The sequence below is a fragment of the Cebus imitator genome, unplaced genomic scaffold (genome assembly GCF_001604975.1).
Source record: "Cebus imitator isolate Cc_AM_T3 unplaced genomic scaffold, Cebus_imitator-1.0 Scaffold2, whole genome shotgun sequence".
NCBI classification, from domain to species: domain Eukaryota; kingdom Metazoa; phylum Chordata; class Mammalia; order Primates; family Cebidae; genus Cebus; species Cebus imitator.
The window spans coordinates 3,647,263-3,667,297 of record NW_016107317.1 but is presented as its reverse complement, the minus strand read 5'-3'; the positions used below and the strand labels follow the sequence as shown (position 1 = coordinate 3,667,297).

Below are 20,035 nucleotides of genomic sequence, written 5' to 3'. Positions count from 1 at the left end.
AAAAAAAAAAAAAAAAAAAAATGAACGGGGACCACATAAGGAAAAATTATACTGAGGAATTTAGGCATTGTTTACAATAAATGAGCAGCCTTTGATATGTTTCAGTCAGGGTAATAATAGGTCAGATTTGTCCTGGCTCACTCTGGTAGTAATATTGAGGATGAATTTGATGAATATGGATGGAAATAGGTGAATCAGAGACCTAAGTAATATGGTAAATTAGACATCTATTAATAGCCTAAAGACTTTTAAAAGGAAAAGGAGTATTAATCCTCTCACAAATACCACAGATCTAAAATCTAATTTCAGAGAGCTAAGAAAGAAATAAGAATAGAAAATAGGACTCACCTGTAAATTTTAATGTTTATATTTTGTTAGAAGCAACTTTATAAAATCTTAGATCCAATGATTGAAAATCTTTAGCTTTTTTAGATGAAGTCTCGCTCTATCGCCCAGACTGGAGTGCATTGGTGCAATCTTAACCCACTGTAACCTCCGCCTCCAGGTTTAAGCGATTCTCTTCCCACAGCCTCCAAAGTAGCAGAGACTACAAGCACCTGCCACTGCGCCCTGCTAATTTTTGTATTTTTAGTAGAGACGTGGTTGCTCATACCTGTAATCCCAGCACTTTGGGAGGCCAAGGCTGGTGGATTACCTGAGGTCAGGAGTTCAAGACCAGCCTGGAAAATCATTAGCTTTTAAGCAGTAAATTTTTATTTTCCCTCTTTTACATATACAGCAAAGTGAGGCCCCCTTTTCAAGTTAGATGATTATCAATGTCACATAATTTAAATGTTTATTACAAGGTAACCATTTTGTGTACTGTGATGAAAATGAGCAGTGTATAGATAGAATCAGATAGAAAGAGATGGATAGAAGGGCAAATCCAAGAAGTATTTATAGGAAAGAAAGAAGTCTTAGCAACATATTTGCTTTAGAAGTAGTATGGCCTTAAGTCGCAGATGTGGTTTATTTTCCTTTTGTTTCTAATACCCACCACTGACTCTCAACACGCTGCACAAAGACATTCATTCACACAGTGCCTTCCTTCTGAGAGTTCTCAGAAAATTCTGATGGAATGAATGGACAGATGGATGAATGACAAGGGAGAAATATGTTCATGTTTTGAAGATAGCTTTGCAATAAACAGATTCTAGTTGAAGTTTTTTTTAAGGTATCTTTGGGAGTGTTTAGCATCCCAGTCTGCATAGTTTTAACTTATATATAGGGTCTGTTATCACATGCTAGAGGCTTGCATGTTATAACAACATGGAAAAGAGACAGGCTGGAGACCCAGCCATATGGAAAAAGCAGCCCTAAATATTCAAAAGGGAGATGAATCTGAAAGATTTGGTGTAAAGGTAAGGAATGCAGCTCCTGAGTTTCACAGCGCATAAGCTAATGTACACACACATGACCCTTTGTCACCAAGAAGAGATTATATGTATCTTCAAAACATGAACATATTTCTCCCTTATCATTCATCCGTCTGTCCATTCATTCCACAGGCATTTTCTAAGAACTCTTAGAGGGAAGGCACTATGTGTGTGTTTTTGTGTGGTGTGTTGAGAGACAGTGGTGGATATTAGAAGAAAGAAACCTCATCTGCAACCTAGTGTGTGCTAGCAGTGTCTCTTCTTAACTGGAAATTTAGTAAAGAAGAGATTTGTGATATAGTTTGCTTTTTCACAGTTTACGCATCTTATTTAAAATTTATCCTTTTACAATTTTAAATGAGTTGAAAACACTTTCCAAGAATTAATTTGCCTGCATGGGTGGTACATGAACATCTTTGTAATATGAGGATACTATTTTGTGCACTGGAACATGCATGTTTACAGTGACTGACACTGTTTTTTACACACTGACCACAGTCTAGACAATCTATCTGAAGTTTCATGCAGAGTTTTTCATGAGAACACTTTTCAGGTCTGACATCATAATGGGCCACCCAGATTGCTTCTACTGAATGTGCTCAGAGAGGCAGCAGGGGTTTTGGAGGCCGAAGGATCTGAATCACAGTACTGCTACCAATTGGCTGCTGTTTTTTTGCAAATGATTGGCCCCAGTTTCCTCATCTAAAAAATAAAAGATAATAATTCTGTGGTAAGTTATATGAGAAAACAGAAGTAATGACCTTATCATGGGAATGGGGAGTGGTACTGGAGGGTCACTTTCTGTGCTGGGTCCTCAGATTCATCAAGATTCTCAATTTTAATATTTTGATATTAACTCCAAATGACGTTAGACAATTAATTATAGTGATACTTTGAATACTTGATATAGAATCAAGGGGTAACTTTCATTATATATTTTAAAACTTATATTCCATATATCACTCCCTATAATGGTCTAGAAATATTTTTTAATAAATAGTATAAATGTATTGTGAACTATGCTTGTATATGACAATAAATTTGCTTATTTGAGGACATATTAATTTATTCAAGGAAAATAATGAAATATACAATTTTAATAACTCTATTTTGTCATTTTAAAATATTTATACAAGAAATTTCCAAGCCAGCATGTAAAAGAGCCTGAATCATTATCATTCCTGATGCCATAACACTTACGAAGATAAATATTAATTTCTTTTTCCTCCATTTATCTCATGACAGTAATATTTTATTTAGCTACTGTTATCAGAATATTGGAAATTTTATATTTTTTTCAGCTAGTCTGTTTGTCAGAGTCTTTAAGCACTGAAATTTAAAATTGTTTTTAAGGGGAATACTTGTAAAGTATATTAAATATTCCCTTCCCTCGGGTGTGGCAGCTGTAATCTCTTCTTGGTGACAGAGGGTCATGTTTGTGCACATTAGCTTATGGCCTGTGAAAGTCAGGGGCTGCATTCCTTACCTTTATACCAAACCATTCAGGTTCATTTCCCTTTTGAATATTTAGGGCTGCTTTTTCCATACGACTGGATCTCAAGCCTGTTTCTTTTCCGTGTTGTTGTAACATGCAAGCTTCTAGCATGGCTTCTGCTACTATGGGGTGGGAGACTAATAGGTTCTAAGTGGGGATTTGAGAGTCTTTTCCACTAGAATCTATAGGTTAAAAGATGCACATTTTAATATATAGACATGGTGACGTCTCTAACAAACACTCAGAGAATTTCATTTATTTAAGTGTGGGTAGGTATTATGCTATGTTCTGAATAGCTGGACTTTCTAGAAAGATAACTTCTTTTAAAATTAGATATTACTTAATTTGGAATGTGATCATTTCATAAATTATCAACTGCTTAAAGTCATTTTATTTCTAGAAAATTCATTTCATTGAATGATCAATTAGTAGTACTTTGTTGTCATTACCAACATCTACAGTCAACTTTGAGATTTTATTATTGGGCAGACAAATAATATTGGATCAGTATGATAGACAGGTACTCTTTTAAGTCTTATTATATTATATTATTATTATTATTTGAGATAGTGTCTTGCTTTGTTGCCCAGGCTGAAGTGCCCTGGTACAGTCTCAGCTCACTACAATCCCTACATCCTGAGTTCAAGTAATTTTTCTGTCTCTGCCTCAGCCTCCTGAGTAGCTGAGATTACAGGCATGTGCCATTACACCCACCTAATTTTGGTATTTTTAGTAGAGACAGCCTTTCACCATGTTGGCCAGGCTGGTCAAGGAATGATCACTTGAGATCAGGAGTGATCTCAAGTGATCTGCCTGCCTGGGCAACAGAAATTTTTTAAAGTATAAAGTAATATGAGCTCTAATCTATTGTTTTATTTAGAGAAAGGAATACTCAGCCGCTGCTTTTATGTTACTTTTTTCTTGTTAATGGCCAAATCCTTACTTTCGAAGGAAGATTTTTATTTTTAGAGAAAGAAATTTCTAAAAGTTAGCTGTATTCCTGAATATTAGCTGTTTCAAATATTGTTATATTATGCATAAACAACAATGCAGTTAAGGGAATACCAACATCTGGATGCTTTTTATAGCTGTAATTCTACTAATTAGAGAATTAAATGAAACCTAAATTTAGTATTTCTGATCTGGGAGTTGAATATCAATTTTTAAATAGTGTATAATACTAAAGTTGTATGTAAAGATTTTTCATCATTGGTTACTGAATTCACCTAATTCTGTCTGTTTGGAGTTGTACATTCTGGGCCATGACATAAAAGTTAATAGGCAAAATAGTGAAACACAGCCAGTGGTTCTGTAGGGAAGTAAATTCCATCCTACCTCTTAATTGACCTGAGAGAGAAAGGCGGGGCCAGGAGAAGGGGAAATAGACTTACTCTTATGTTGGGAGTTGAGCAGCTTGTGACAGTAGAAACCTAAAAACCCTACTGCCATATTTATTCATTTATTTATTATTTAATGCACCATTTGACCATATTTACATTCTTAATTTGGAAAGGAAAATGTTCTGCTTAAAGAGATAGTATATAGTAAATGAGTTGCACACTGTTTTATGAAGTTCATTCTATCTTGCAGCCAAGGATGAGAACCACTATTAGCAAAAGTGTTGAATTTCATTAGAGGATTCACCTTGAGTAGTGTCGAGAGATTTTGGTTAGGCTTTTTATACTGCTTTAAAGCTTTGGTGAGATTTTTAGCTTAGGAGCTAATTACTATTTATACCAGTTCTTGTGAATACATATGATTCTCATAAAAAAGAAATGTATTATAATTGCCTTTTAGGAAATTTCTTTCAAAATTGCCTATTAAAATGTTAATATTAACCTTTATTTGTGCATTGACTTAAAAATCACTGGAAGTACTAGTTTATTTATAAATACATTTTGTGGCATTTATACATTTTTAGGATCTTTAAAAGGTAGTTTCTTATACTACTTATTTATTGTGCAACAAAGGAGAGAGAGCAGCTTAGGAATTCCTAAAGTGGGTTCTTAATTTGGAATATTAGAAATGATACCATATCTTCTAGGCAATCAGAGTGATCAGTTTATGTCATACTATTTAAAATGCTATCATATAGTTTTTCTTTCCATTTCTGTATATTATGTTTCTGTGGGATTGGGAAACTATGTGTTAGGAAAGTGGGCGGTCGAGGATAAATTCTTAATGCTTCATAATGAGAATGTCTAAGTAGAAACACACAATATTTCAGATCTTCAACTGTATTTGCCAGTCACTTACCTGAAAGACAAGCATTTGAACATGCAGGAGCTGCCATATCATGACTGGGTGTCATGGCAGCCACTGCCATTTCTTGTACTGTCCTAAGGTCAGATCAAAGCAAGCAGAACTCTCCTGCTCTGAATCTATCATAGACAATTGTGTTAGAGTATGGTGAACCAGTGACTCGGAAATAGTGATCGTTTCTAGATGTGCTTTTGTGAAGTATATTTCTGAATTATATATTGTATTACAGGAGTCATAATGGTTCTCCCAAGGACAGTTATCCATGTGTTAATATCTCACACTGATTAATCCTTATCAACTAATCAGAAAAATCATGGTTGTTCACTTTTTAAAAATATATAGAATACAGTCCTGTAAGTGAAGGTTTATGTTTTGCTATATTGGAAGAGAAAATTTTAGATGAAACCAGATCTTTCTTTTTGCTGACATTATTTTGGTAGGACCAGACGGATCATACTTCTTCAGGTCATCATCCAAGCAAAAAAAGAAAGGTAGCAGAGAGTGACTTTTCTAGTGCATCTGTTCTTATTAAGTAATTTAATGCTGCAAAAGCAAAAATGGGATGTATCGGAATATCAGAGTAATATTGTTGTAAGGATATGGAGATTTTAATCTAAATTTTAAAAGTAAATAAATATGAAAAGTTACTTTCATATGTGTTGTACAATGAAAATTTGTTAAAGTTTTCTTAAACTTCCGTGTTAACATTCTGAGTCTGCCTATGTTCATATACACTTTACATTTTTGTACTTGCTCTGCTTTTATGTTCAGCAGAACTTTTCAAACAATTTATCTACTATAGAATATCTATATTAACTGAAAGAAGTAGATTTGCAAAAAAAAAAAAAAAGGCTGTTGGGAGAGCTAAGGTATATCTATATGTCAGAATGTTAATGCCTTAAGGGACTTTAGGCTTGACCTTGTTTAACCCTTTTATTTTACAGTAAGGGTGCTGAGGCCCAGGGCATTAAGTGTCTTGTCCAAATTTAGTTTCCTACTTAGTGACAGAGCCAAAGCTGGAAGAAAAACTCTGATCATTTCCCCCTTAAAGTTATTTTTCATCATAGCATTCTGTTTGGAAGAAATAGGGCAACTCTTAATTTACAAATAAGTAAGTTGCTTGATTAGAAAGTAACAAATAGTGCTCACTTTGGCAGCATGTATACTAAAATTGGAATGATACAGAGATTGGCGTGGCCTTTGTAGGGATGGCACGCAAATTCATCAAGCGATCTATATTTTAAAAAAATACAAATTTTAAAAAGAGACTAACAAATACCAAATATTGCCCGCATACATTTTATATTTTAATGTGTTTTTTTTTGGTTTTGCAGCATTTCAGAAAAGAAAATTAAAGGTTTCGTTTTGCTTTTTAAGTAGTTTGGTGCAATAACTTTCTACCTGACTTTCTTATTTTTCCTATCAACTTATATTTCTGAGACTAAGTATCACATTTGTGTGTTCTGTAGATGTGTGAAAACTGTTAGTACTTAATGGCAAGCTGTGTGATTTAATCATGGTTTAAATCTCCTCCAACATTGTCCCAGCTTGGATATTGTGAAAGGAGATGTTCCTTGCAGAGCCTGTTATTTTAATAATGTAGTCTAACTCATATAATACAGTATCTATGACAATATTTACAATTATATTTTGATATCAGTGCAGTAACAGATAAAATTTATAAGCCAGTTGTAATCTATTTGTCAAACAGTAGGTCCCTAATTGATTTAAAAAAAAAAGCCATTAGATAAAATAACTTTTTTTCTTATAATATTTATAATCTTGTTAACCTTTGGTATTCTAAAAATGTATAGTGGATCAAATTGTTCTTGCCTATTATTTAGAATTTCTTGTAGTTTTTAGATTTACTGTAAATAATGAGTGTTTTCAGATACACCACACAATGGCGACTTGTCAACTACTGTATTTATATGTGAGATAGACCAGTTTTAGAGATAGCCACATGATACCAATATATGAACTTCAGTCTCTTAGAAGACAAATAATGGCTTTTTCAATTTCTCTTTCAGAACAAAGGAAGAATTATGCACGGGACAGTGTCAGCAGTGTGTCAGATATATCTCAATACCGTGTTGAAGTAAGATGCTTTTCTGTTTGCTAGTATTTAGAGTGACCCTTGAGGAACATAAAAATTGGAAGTTAAATCAGAATTATGCTTTATTTCATTTTTACAATGTCTTTTAAGTTTCATTGACATTTTTGTTTAGATTTTTTAAAACAGATGTTTCATGGTCTGTTTTCATAAAGAATGATTTAAAAATCATAACTACTACTCATTTATCATTGCCTCTCTTATTTCATTTAAAACAGGATAAGGACTTCTACTTTGTACTCTAGAATCTTCTTGAAATCAAGCCTTTGATAGTTTCATTAAACAGTTTAAAGTGTAATTAAAGTTATTACTAGTTCTAGTTAAATAACAGCTTCTTTTTTAGTTTTTGCTCTGCTTTCTTTTAAGATATTTGCTCTTGATTGGAATCTCGCTAGATGACCTCTGCTTATAGTAGAAAATATTCAAGCAGGGAAGCAATTTTTAAATTGCTCTTATTTTCAGTTTTCTACCTACCTCAAGCATGCTTAGTTAAATTTAAGCAGTTTTGTTTCAGTAAGTGGTTTTAGTGGATTGAATAGTTTGACAGTTGCTATAGACTAGAATTAGCTATAGACTGTTGCTACAATCAGTGTCCATAGTTTTAAAGCTGTCATACAGATAACCTGCTGTTTAAATGCTGCTGTGTTCAGCATTAAAATAACCATAATAGAGTATAAAAAAGGGGGAAAGTATATTTTAAGAGAGTATTATTTAAGCTGTTTAGAATTTGTTTTTACGTATTGTTTATGTAGTTCAACATGTCTCAGTATGAAACAGATTTAGGTGTCTTATGAGTCAAAATGCCATTTCTTCTATTCAACAAAAACCAGTTTGGCTTTATTCTCTCAATAAGATAGTCATGAAGTTTTAAGAGTACTTTGTGTTTGTCCTTCTCTGCTAGCTGACCTCAGGTTAATTTGATTTTCTTTTGGAAAGTGTGTGCTAAGAGGTTGTATGTGTTTGTGTTATAAATCATTTTCCTTTTTACGAATCATAAGCACTTGACTACCTTTGTTCTGGATCGGAAAGATGCTATGATCACTGTGGATGATGGAATAAGGAAGCTGAAATTGCTTGATGCTAAGGGCAAAGTATGGACTCAAGATATGATTCTTCAAGTAGATGACAGAGCTGTGAGCCTGATTGATTTAGAATCAAAGGCAAGTTTGTAAAATGTATACTATTTTATTTTCAAGAAAGCCTCACAAATGTTAATGTTTATAATCAGATCAGATTGTTTGAAAATGGGTGGAAATTTGACAAAATAAAATATTTACTTTATTTATAGAATGAACTGGAGAATTTTCCTCTAAACACAATCCAGCACTGCCAAGCTGTGATGCACTCATGCAGCTATGATTCAATTCTTGCCCTGGTATGCAAAGAGCCAACCCAGAACAAGCCAGATCTTCATCTCTTCCAATGTGATGAGGTTAAGGTAAAAGAATGGTGAAATTTTTTTTCCTCTTTAAGCAGATATTCTGGCAGCTTTTCAATTACCTATTTTGATAATATATCTGGATACTAGGGACTAGATTTTTAGTTTCTGAGAAACTCATAATAAAAACAAATACCTTAGTATCTTCCTTAGGATTTCTGTGGCAGGTAAATAAAGAAATTAGGGTGATATTAATAAAATGAGGGGCAACACAGTGGCTCACACTTGTAATCCCAGTGCTTTGGGAGGCCAAGGCTGTAAGGTGGCTTGCGGCCAGGAATTCAAGCCCAGCCTGGACAACAAAGCAGGACCCAGTCTCTACTAAAAAGGTTTTAAAAATTAGCCAGATGTGGCTGTACATACTTGTAGTCTCACCTACTCAGGTGACTGAGGGAGGAAGATCTCTTGAACCCAGAGTTGGAGATTACAGTGAGCTATGATCACCCCTCTGCACTCCAGCCTGGGCAACAGAATAAGACTGTGTGTCTTAAAAATAAGATGCATTCTGTTTATTTTTTAAAAGGGTAGATAATATATTAAATTCACATCGAGTGCCTTATAATTAAAAATTGATTATTCAGAAATCATGCTTTATAGAAAATAATCATGCAATCCTAATTTATTCTGCACTAATGACATAGCATGGATCACTGCAATGAAGCACTTAGACATTTCCCACGATATTGATTTAAAGTTCACCATTTAATTATGTGGCTTGAATCATTGCTCAAGATTTGTAATTCCTAAATGATATGTGAAAATAGTTGAACCAGTAATAATAGGCTAGCTCCTGAAAGTTTCTACTTGAAAGTACAGTGTAATTTCAAATGATTATAATTTGTGATGCTTTATTGGACCTTAGAAGTTATCTTCAACCTTGAATGTGTTTATTTCCTGAGTTGTTTTCTTTGAAAGAGAAATCATTTTATGTTAATTGGTACTTTGCCAAAGCAGTCATTTAACATTTTGATGATATATTATAAAATATCCATGTAATTTTATTTTATAAAGAAATTCTAGAAGATTAGGACAGTCACTTGATCTTTTCTTTATTTTTGACATTTAAACATGGTAGATAAAGTAAGATTGACTGTAAACAGTGTATTTTATAATTTTCTTATTTCGATTTACATCATAGATGACTTTCTAAAAATCTTCTTTCAAAAGAACTGGCATTTAGGTAATTTGTGTAAGTGATAGTCATCAGATTTTTTTATAGTGCCTTTTGAAAGTCATAAGTATATTATAATTTTTGAAAGGTTAGATATAATCAACAAATATTAAAGGGAGTATTTTGCTTTGATATATAGTGAAATTAAATTCAAACATTTTGTAAACCAGAGGCCTAAGTTAAAACACATTTCAAATTTGATGTTTGTATTTGTGCTCTAAAAAGCCCCTTGGGAGCTAAGAGTTACTATACTCTGTAAAGTTTCTAGATTTTAAGTTTGGGAACAAAGGACTTGCTTTACTTGATATGGAATGGTAATGGTAATGGATTCAAAACGGATTTACTGAATATAGTTTTGTCCTAACCCCAAAAACTCACATACCACTAAGCACTAGATGCATTTACTCATTAGTTTCATACTCTGCATATGAGACATTTTCCCCTTGGCTGGTTAAAAATATAAAGGCAATGAAAAATAAAGTTTCTTTTATAAAGCTCATTGTACAATATTGCTTTTGATTTTTAAAGTTTCTTTTTATATGACTTCATGCAATGCTTCTGCCCACCTTTGCAGTAAAATTTTTCTTAGAAATATAATAGCCCCAGTATACGAAGTTGAAGATTCCTAGGCATCTTCAGTTTTTGTTTTGGGGTTATTTAAAAAAAAATTTAAATACATATTTTTTTCATCTTTAGTTTTAGTATCCTATGTAACAGAAAGCCTTTGACATGATGTTTGTACTGTCTTATTGAAACTAAATGCTCTTAGGAAGTCACACTGGAGTGGGATGCATTGGCACTCTCATTTAACTAGCAATGTGACGCTCACCAGGCCCATTCATACAAGTACTCCTCAGTTTTATTAACTAGAAGGAACTGATGAGATGCTCTTTTAAGTATCCGACCATTTCTCAAATTTTATGATTATCAATGCTTACTGTAAAAGAAATACAACATACATATTTGAGAAAACATAATTATAGAGAACAAAGAGGCACAAACATAGATGGTACATCTCATCAACAGTCTAAGATAGAGTAATAATTCCTGGCTCTAAACAAACTTTGCAACCAAACAAAAACTGCTTATCTCCTAATCTCATGTTGATCCTCAAGAAAAACCCAATTGAATGTTCTTGTTGGAAAAATTGTTTGTAGAAAGTTAACTTTTACCTGAAGTCACAAAATAAAGTGGTTATTTAAAGAGGCACAACCTAGTATTGGGGTTTATCTCATCAGTGTAGTGGATTTGCCTTAAACCCAAAGATTTGTTTTGCTGGGTTAATGGGTGTCCAATGGATCTTGAGGCTGAGAAAGGGAAGGAACTCTGTTGTAGGTGTGAGGGTGCTTAACTCCTTAATTTCTTCCTAATTAGAGATTTTTACACAATTTTATTTTTAGCCTGTGCATATCTTTTCTATTATTGCCTTTATTTAAGAATAGTTTCTTTTAAAGATAATCTTTAAAAATTTCTTCAGTTTTAAAAATCTTTAAAATCTTTTAAAATCTTTAAAGTCATTATAAAGTTCACCATTATAAAAACTGCAAGAGTCATGTTTTGCAAGATTTTTGTGAAAAGACTTTTTGCATCAAGAGACTTATTGATTCAGACAAGAAATAATCCCTTTTTCTGTTTTAACCTACATATCAAGACTCAGAAAAATCTATAAACTTCCAGGTAACTTGTGTCTCCTTGCAGGCAAACTTAATTAGTGAAGATATTGAAAGTGCAATCAGTGACAGTAAAGGAGGGAAACAGAAGAGGAGGCCTGATGCCCTGAGGTAAAAACACTAGAAGAAGTCAAGGGGTAGAATTGATGGCTTTGTTTCTAAGGCTTTTTTTCCCCCAAAGGGTTAGAAAAGTTATTTTCTATGGAAGTATATTACTCTATTTTGTAGATCATAACCTGTAGACTCAACACGGTTGCTCTCCCAAGTTTGTCAGTGTGTTTACTCCTTTTCTCTCCATATTTTTGGTCTTTCTCTGATATGGCTTCACTTGTGTTGGAAGTCAGGGTCATGAAAGATGAGTGGCGTTTTAAGAGAAGGTATCCTAGGGAAATACAAGCTAGACAGTAGGATTGTAATTGGTCCATGGCCCTTCCAAATCACATGAAGACTCAAAGAAAATCAACCTAGTTTTCAGCTATTATTTTTTTTTTTGTATTTCAGATGCATTTATAAATGTACATAATATGGAATGCTTAGGAAATCCTTATTACCTCTTGATATAATTGTTTTTGAATTTTAATAACTAGTATCACAAGCTAATTGATATGTTATAGAAATAGAGATGGTAAAAATTCTATTTGTTTTCATCTTTTTAAGGATGATTTCCAACGCAGACCCTGGTATACCGCCTCCACCCCGAGCTCCTGCCCCTGCACCCCCTGGAACCGTGACCCAGGTGGATGTTAGAAGTCGGGTGGCAGCCTGGTCTGCGTGGGCAGCCGACCAAGGGGACTGTGAGTCTTCCTAGAATTAATACTTATTGAACACTTTCTTTGGGTTGGGACATAGTTCTTGCTTTCAAATTCTGAGGCTGATTTCAGAACAGAAGCTTGAGGTTAGTTTTAAAAAATCAAATCTTAGATAAAAGAAAGCTAAGCCTGGAATTTTGTTAAGATTATTATCTGTAAGTGTTTAGACCCACGATTTAATAAATATGGTATTAGGGTTAGTATCTTTTTTTTTAATGCTAAGAGAGGAAGTTTCACTTGATCGACAATTAAAAAGATGGTATCAAAATGGGCACCAAAATATGTACAGGTTTTTTTAAAGATTGTACTTCAAATTATTTCCATTTATTATTCTGTAACTACAGTGCCTTTTTGGACAAGTTTGTCACATTCATGGACAGGTTGTCAGGACAGTGGTTGGCTGTTGACAGTGGAGACAAGTACAGCTGTACTTGTCAAGTGGGCCCTATGGGTGCGGCATCATTTCACCTTGGCATTCTGTTTAAAAGCAATTATAGCATAGAACTTAGTGTTACTTTTTATGTTAGAATATTTTACTAGAATCTGAAATTTTAAGGCAACTAAAAAATGCCTTAAAATATGTTTTGTCTGGTCTCTTCATTTTGAGGATGAATACATTGTGATTCAGCAGGCTTGAATCTGATGAGCTTTTGCTTCTACTCCAGTGGGACTTCTTAACTTTCTTATTCTTTATCCAGTAAAATATTATTCATACAGACTATCTGGCACTGTAGTTAAACAATATAATTCATTACTAAAAATGAGTGACCTCGGACTCTACTTTGGATGTTCAGGGTAGAAGCTGGGCTCTGAAGCAAGACCTGATCTACCTGTGTGGTCTTGGAAAGTTATATCTCTGTACTTCAGCCTCATCTCTAAAATGGGGATAAATAATTCATGGATTGCTATGAATCTGAAAGTAAATAATGTTAATGATAGTACCTACCACAGAATAGTAAGCATAATTAGTGGTTCTCATTTTGCCAAATTGAGTTCATTTTCTTTCTGAGTTGTTTTCCCTGTTATTTACGTTTCTTATATTCTTAAAGGTTTTTTCCTTTAAAGGAAAAGCTGAGCTTCCAAAGACATGAAAAAAAGAACTCTTTGATGCATTCATTAAAAAATTAATTAACAGAGCTATGTGGTTTAATTTTACAACAGTTTCTGTTTTCATAAATTATGTAAATTTCTATTGATCTGTTTTGTATTTAAAATGTGTTTAAAAGACAGTAGTTTATTGTATTCTGTACTTTTTGTGTATTTATGATGTTTTTGTTGTTATTGTTTCGATGAAGAGGTGCTGAAGTAAAGGAAGGATAAGACACCTTTGCAGGCATTCTGAACAAACCTGTAAAAATATATGTCGAACCTAATAAAATTTTTTTTTTAAACAGAGTCTCACTTTGTTGCCCAGGCTGGAGTACAGTGGTGTGATCTCAGCTCACTGCAACCCCCGCCTCCTGGGTTCAAGTGACTCTCCTGCCTCAGCCTCCTGAATAGTTGGGTTTACAAGCACGTGCCACCACGCCTGGCTAATTTTTGTGTTTTTAGTAGAGACGGGTTTCACCATGTTAGCCAGGATGGTCTTGATCTCCTGACCTCGTGATCTGCCTGCCTGAGCCTCCGAAAGTGCTGGGATTACAGACGTGAGCCAGCGTGCCCGGCAGAACCTAATATAATTATAACAAAGAGAGAATTTATCCCTAGGGATTTCTGAGCTTTCATTAGATTTTATCTGAAATATTTTCTGCAATGTCATCTGTTTAAACTAAGTAAGATAAGGCTTTCAGAACTTCTAATTTACTACTAGACCAAACAGAAGACTTATTATATCAGGTTTGGCCTCGATCCAGTCCGGTTTTTAGTTAGCACCTCAAGGAGTATCTTTCTGGTTCCTCTGAAGGCCCTGGCTGACTCAGGCTAAACTGCTCCTCCTTTGAATCCCTGAGGTATATCTACCCCTGACTTCCAAAAGTGATCTCTGTGGGATAGCCCCAGTGGCACTGGGGTTCCTAGCTGTGTCTCAGACCTGACAGAGTCCAAGATATACCATATCTCCTCTTCACTGTGCCCTCCAAATGATATTTTTTGGGAACTCTATAGAGTTCCTAATAGCTATTTCAACCTCAACTTAGTACTTTCTGTGGTAGTCCATTACAGCCAAGGTAGCAGTTAATCCACGTGTAAAACAGCTAACTGGCAAGATTTCACAGATAGAGATTTTAATGATCTTAAAGTAGTTAACAGCTGCTAATTAAGTTTCATTAGACACAGTGATTTCTTCTTTCTTTCTTTCTTTTTTTTTTTTTGTTGGCAAGTGTTCCAGTTACAGGTAAAGACAGTATAAAGGAAGAATAGCAATACAAGGTTTTCAGTATTTTTTGCAGTTCTCTGTATTGAACATCATGAGTCATGATAATGTATCATGACTTGTATTTTCATTTGTGATGTTTCATTTCTGTTTTTCCGTCCATATATTTAAAAATTTTTTTCTACCGTGAAATATTTGCAACAACTCTGTGTTTAGAGGTAGTGTTAACTGACTCATACCAGGAAGGAGTTCATGATAATAACTTCATGATTAATATCATGTTCTAGCCAGCTGAGCAGCCTTAACATTTTGAATGGTCTTAAGACATTTATTTTTTTAATGTGAAAATTCCTGTCTGCTTTTAAAGCATGTAGCTTAAAATTAATGAGGCCAACATTGTGGGTTTTAAGCTTAATTACACCAGAATTTTAAGAAGCACTCTTCTGTCAGAACTCCCAAAGCTTTATTGTAGTCACAGTGTTGGAATGTATAAAAATTACAGTTCTGTTGTATTAGAACTTAGTTGACCAGTTCTGAGAAATAAAAGCTTAGCTGCTGGTTTATATTTCAGGCTTTTATGGGAATTAAAGGGTGCTAAGTTAAGGTTAGTTCTACGGGTAGCTGACTCAGGGAAGAGAGAAAATAGAGGGGATATTACACAGTAAATAAACATCATAAAGGCAGGAGGACCAATACTTAAGCTCTGCCCAACTGCTTCTTTAGTGGTGACAAGGATGCATTTCATGGACAATGAGCACAGTTTTGACTTGTGTATCCAGTGGAGATGTTCCCTTTTGCAAACGGTTCTCCTTTTTAACTAATTTTTCTGTTTTAATTGACTGTAGTGGTATTGTGTGAGTAAAAGATTGAAAGACTTATGACTTTTCTTTCTGTAGTTGAGAAACCAAGGCAGTATCATGAGCAGGAAGAAACGCCTGAGATGATGGCAGCCCGAATTGACAGAGATGTGGTAAGTACAGTAGTCATCTTTGGATTATTGACATTTTTTTTTAAGAGGAAAAAAAATTCACAAGAAAATGAACTTGATTTAAATAAAGATGTTTTATAGAAACCATGTTTTCTGTTTCTAGTGATGGTCATGTTGTTTGATTTATTTTTTCCTTAACTGTTTTTGCCTTTATGCCAGTATTTAGGTAGTAGACCCGTTTACATAGAAACTTAGGCTGAATTATTAGATTTCAGGAATGGTACAGTTTTTCTTTCATTACAGTTTGTAGTTCATAATTGAAATATTTTTAATATGTCTTCTTGGCATTTATTAACAATGTATTTTAGAATGCCTAAAAGATAAAAGTTAAGAGGCATTTTGAAAGGATAGATTTGTAAATCGTAATGCTTTACAGAATGAGAATTCTGTAAATATTCTGGTTATAGAATACGGTGTTAATGTAATTACTTTTTATGCTTTACACATGTTACCAGCTTATGGAGAAACAAATACTGAAAGGAATTTGAAATTTGGAATTCAATTTCTATATAACACTATTACATTTTATACTTAAAAGTTTAACCCCAATTTCTAGTCTTAAATTAGAAGAATGTCAAGTTTCACACATACTGGAGAAAGGCAACTAAGACTGTAGTATATAAGGTAACCAAATTCATTCCAGTGATCTCCGAAAACATAGTACATCATTAATTCTATTTTGTCATGTGGAAACACTTATTAATGCTTAGTATCATAGACTAGCTATTAGGTTATCACAACTTCTGTATATCTTTAATTCTATGAAATAATATTGTCAGTTCTTTATTGGGACATTTATCAGTAAAACAAAAATGCTCAGTGCTCATCTAACAAAGCATTGTTTAGAATTTTTTTCTTAACTTTGTGTGGGAGAACACTGAGAAAATTAAAGTAATTGAAAATAACCTGAGTAGATACTGTGAATGCTTCCTTGATAACATTGAACATACAGCAAAAGTAAGCTAAAGAAAAATGTAAATGTCAGATGGTGGCTGCAGGTATATTTAGTTTGATTCTTGTAATTAATTAGTAATAAACTTGAAATTTGCATGTTGGCTATTTCATTTTTTAAAAACTTTTCTATTTTTTACTAACAGTGTACAGCTAAGGCAAAAATAGTTTTGCATTTTATTCTATAATTTCTAATTTCAGCAAATCTTAAACCACATTTTGGATGACATTGAATTTTTTATCACAAAACTCCAAAAAGCAGCTGAAGCATTTTCTGAGCTTTCTAAAAGGAAGAAAAATAAGAAAAGTAAAAGGAAAGGACCAGGAGGTAAGTTGGATTTTCTTAATCCTCTAATGACTGGTTAGAACTCTGGTACTACACAGAGTTCTGTCCCTATGAACTGCATAGGAAAACTTCATTGACTGTGGACTAGGGTCCCTCTTCCAGTTTTGGGGTAGCACCTGAGATTTAGGCAAAGAGTAAGATGAACCCAGGGAAGAGTTCATTTTGATTATAAGTCAGCTATAGTGAAGAAAAATCCTGGAATGTTTTACTTAAATCACGGAGACTCTGAGATTCAGGTAGTGACCATCTGTCTGTAGCTTTCATTGGTGATTTTAAAATTAAGTATCTATTAAAGATATAGTTCTATTCATCTTATATTGTGATTTATTCTATTATAAACTAGAACCATATTATTTGTTAAAAGGGTTGACTTATTAAAATATTTAAAAGTTTCAACAGATTTCAATTTTTTATCACAAAACTTTAAACAGTACATTCAGGTCACATACAAAGCCATATAAACACAAATTTGAAGTATGCTGCAGTTCAGCTATTAAGATGGCCTCAGCTCTATAAAATCAAAATTATGAAAGTAAAGTTTATACTTCCTCTGACAAAATGGTAGAGATGGAAAGATATAAAATAGTAAATAAATATTCCTTTCATTACAGATAACTTCTAAATCTTTCTTTAGCACATATTGATACAGCAAGCGTATGACCTTTGGCTTTATCTTCTACATGTGAATACATGGATATGCCTCCTCTCTACAGATTCCAAAATTAAGTACTATTGCTTCCCAGTATCTTAAACTACTTATTCCTTTTGAAATTGTCTATGAAAGGTATACTATCCTCTTGATCACCCAGATTCAAAACTGCAGATGCTTCTATGACTTCCTTCTCTAGCTTGTAGCCAACATCAATTTTATTTTCTCAGCATCTTCTGTATCCACTTATTTCCCTTTTAATTTTCATAACTGGCATCCAGTTCAAGCTACTATCATTTTTTAAACCCAGCTTTCTAAGCAGCCGTCAAGCCTCTACTTTTTCATGCTGTGAGAACAGTCTTTTAAAGCTGTCAGTCACTTCTTTCTTCTGCTGTAAAGCATGTTAGTTACATGTTCTATTGATGTAAATACAACTCTTCACACTGGAAATCAAGGTTATCCACAATCTAACCTTGATATACTCTTCCATTCTCATGTTTCTCTGATTTTATGTTTGTTGTTTCATGTACAGGCAGTTTACCTTTTCCTTGTTTTTGCTTACGCTGTTTTTATCCAAACATGATGTTTTTCCCACCATATCGCCCTAGACCAAACTTTTCAAATCCCATCTTATAGCCTACTCTCTCCATCTGTCTTTTAAGTATACATTTTCTTGTCACCCAACCAGGTAATTCTTGTCTCACAACCATTGGAACATCTCTTGTTATTTATCTGGTTCATGTATTTTATTAGATTTTAAGTCCCTTAAGAGCAGAGCTTATTGCTTTCTCACTTTTATACTCTTCACAATGATAAGCAGAATGCCTGCCACAAAGAAAGGCTATAATGTACGTTTATGGAATTAAATGAGTAATTTGTAGTGCCTAAGGATAGAGCAATCCAGTTCAAACTTTGTGTCTTCTCAGTTGTTACAGTCAGACTATGAGATGTAGCACAGTAACTAGGTAGCGTGTCTGATGAGATCATTAAACTTTACAGAAGTAAATGTGGCTTTTATTTTTCCATTTAATAAATTTTCTTGGATTTTGCTCTGATCTCCTCCTCCTCTCACTTATTTCATTAGAGGGCGTTTTAACGCTGCGGGCAAAACCTCCACCTCCTGATGAATTTCTTGACTGTTTCCAAAAATTTAAACATGGATTTAACCTTCTGGTAAGTGAAATTTATGTATGTAGAATTAGAAGAAATAAATGAAAAAATTAAAGTCTAGTCAGGATGTTTCTGATCAAATTAAGAAATAAAATTGTTTTTATAGATTTTTGGAGGGTATGTATGTTTTGATTTGCCTTTAATTAAAAACAGCAAATTTAAAAACATGCATATCTAAGAAACTCAATTGAAAAACAATGACTTCTAGTCTCACTCTATCCATGCTAACAAATATATTAAAAGTCAAACTGGTGGTAAAGACTACCCCACTGCCAGGCACGGTGGCTTACATCTGTAATCCCAACACTTTGGGAGGCTGAGGTGGGCAGATCACGAAGTCAGGAGTTCAAGACCAGCCTGGCCAACATGGTGAAACCCCATCTCTACTAAAAATACAAAAATTAGCTGGGCATGGTGGTGCATGCCTGTAATCCCAGCTACTCAGGAGGCTGAGGCAGGAGAATCGCTTGAACCCGGGAGGAGGAGGTTGTAGTGAGATCGTGCCACTGCACTCCAGCCTGGCAACAGAGTGAGACTCTGTCTCAAAAAACAAAAAAATACCACCCCCTCTGAGTCTATGTTGGACTTTTCTCAGTGTCTGTCTTTTGCTCCATAGTAATCTATTTTCTGTTTTCTTAATGTTACAGGCCAAATTGAAGTCTCATATTCAGAATCCCAGTGCTGCAGATTTGGTTCACTTTTTGTTTACTCCATTAAATATGGTGAGATTTTATTAGTTTAAGAAAGAATTTTTCTTAGTATATTTTTAAACCCAAAGTGTCTGTCTGGATTATCTAGACTGCTTTGCTTCATTTCCTTGCTTGGGTACTATTTCTTTGCCACTTGTGTAAACATCAAGAATGTAAAATTTGAGAATTTAAAGAACCTTATAAATCATCTTGTTTAAACACCTTATTTATATTTGAGGAAACTAGTATCTCTGACAGAGCTAGGGATATGAAAAGACATAAAGATTTATTGGATACCAGTGTTTCAATGTATACTAGTATATAATATCCAATGCCTTGAATAATGTAGATGTTTTTCTCATTCTCACAAAATAATCATGAGGAGTCTAGTTCTTGATGGATGGTTTGCTCTGTGAAGTCATTCAGAGACCCATGGGTTTTTTGTTTTTTTATTTTTTTTAATTGAGGTGTTCCTTCATCTCTTGAACTGTCTCTGACTTGTTTATTCATTTATGCACTTATTCTACAAATACAAACTGAGAGCCTCCTAAGTGCTTGGCTTTATAGTAGTTCATCAGGAACACACAGACAAAAATT

At 33.9% G+C, this 20,035-nt stretch overlaps 1 protein-coding gene and 1 non-coding gene across 4 annotated transcripts in view; both read left to right on the top strand.

Annotated features, from left to right (window-relative positions):
* The window catches only part of EPS8 (epidermal growth factor receptor pathway substrate 8), a 169,145-nt gene that overhangs the window by 106,516 nt on the left and 42,594 nt on the right, over window positions 1-20,035 (top strand). For all 3 annotated transcript variants that reach the window (XM_017528665.2, XM_017528631.2, XM_017528639.2), the window contains exons 4-12: window positions 7,164-7,231; window positions 8,245-8,406; window positions 8,535-8,684; window positions 11,554-11,636; window positions 12,183-12,319; window positions 15,542-15,615; window positions 16,786-16,912; window positions 18,664-18,752; window positions 19,397-19,471. In XM_017528665.2, the coding sequence (XP_017384154.1) occupies window positions 7,164-7,231; window positions 8,245-8,406; window positions 8,535-8,684; window positions 11,554-11,636; window positions 12,183-12,319; window positions 15,542-15,615; window positions 16,786-16,912; window positions 18,664-18,752; window positions 19,397-19,471 (965 nt within the window). The remainder of the gene's footprint in view (window positions 1-7,163; window positions 7,232-8,244; window positions 8,407-8,534; window positions 8,685-11,553; window positions 11,637-12,182; window positions 12,320-15,541; window positions 15,616-16,785; window positions 16,913-18,663; window positions 18,753-19,396; window positions 19,472-20,035) is intronic.
* On the top strand, window positions 6,275-6,376 carry LOC119471555. Its single transcript, XR_005200629.1, has one exon. It is a non-coding gene; the product is annotated as a U6 spliceosomal RNA (small nuclear RNA).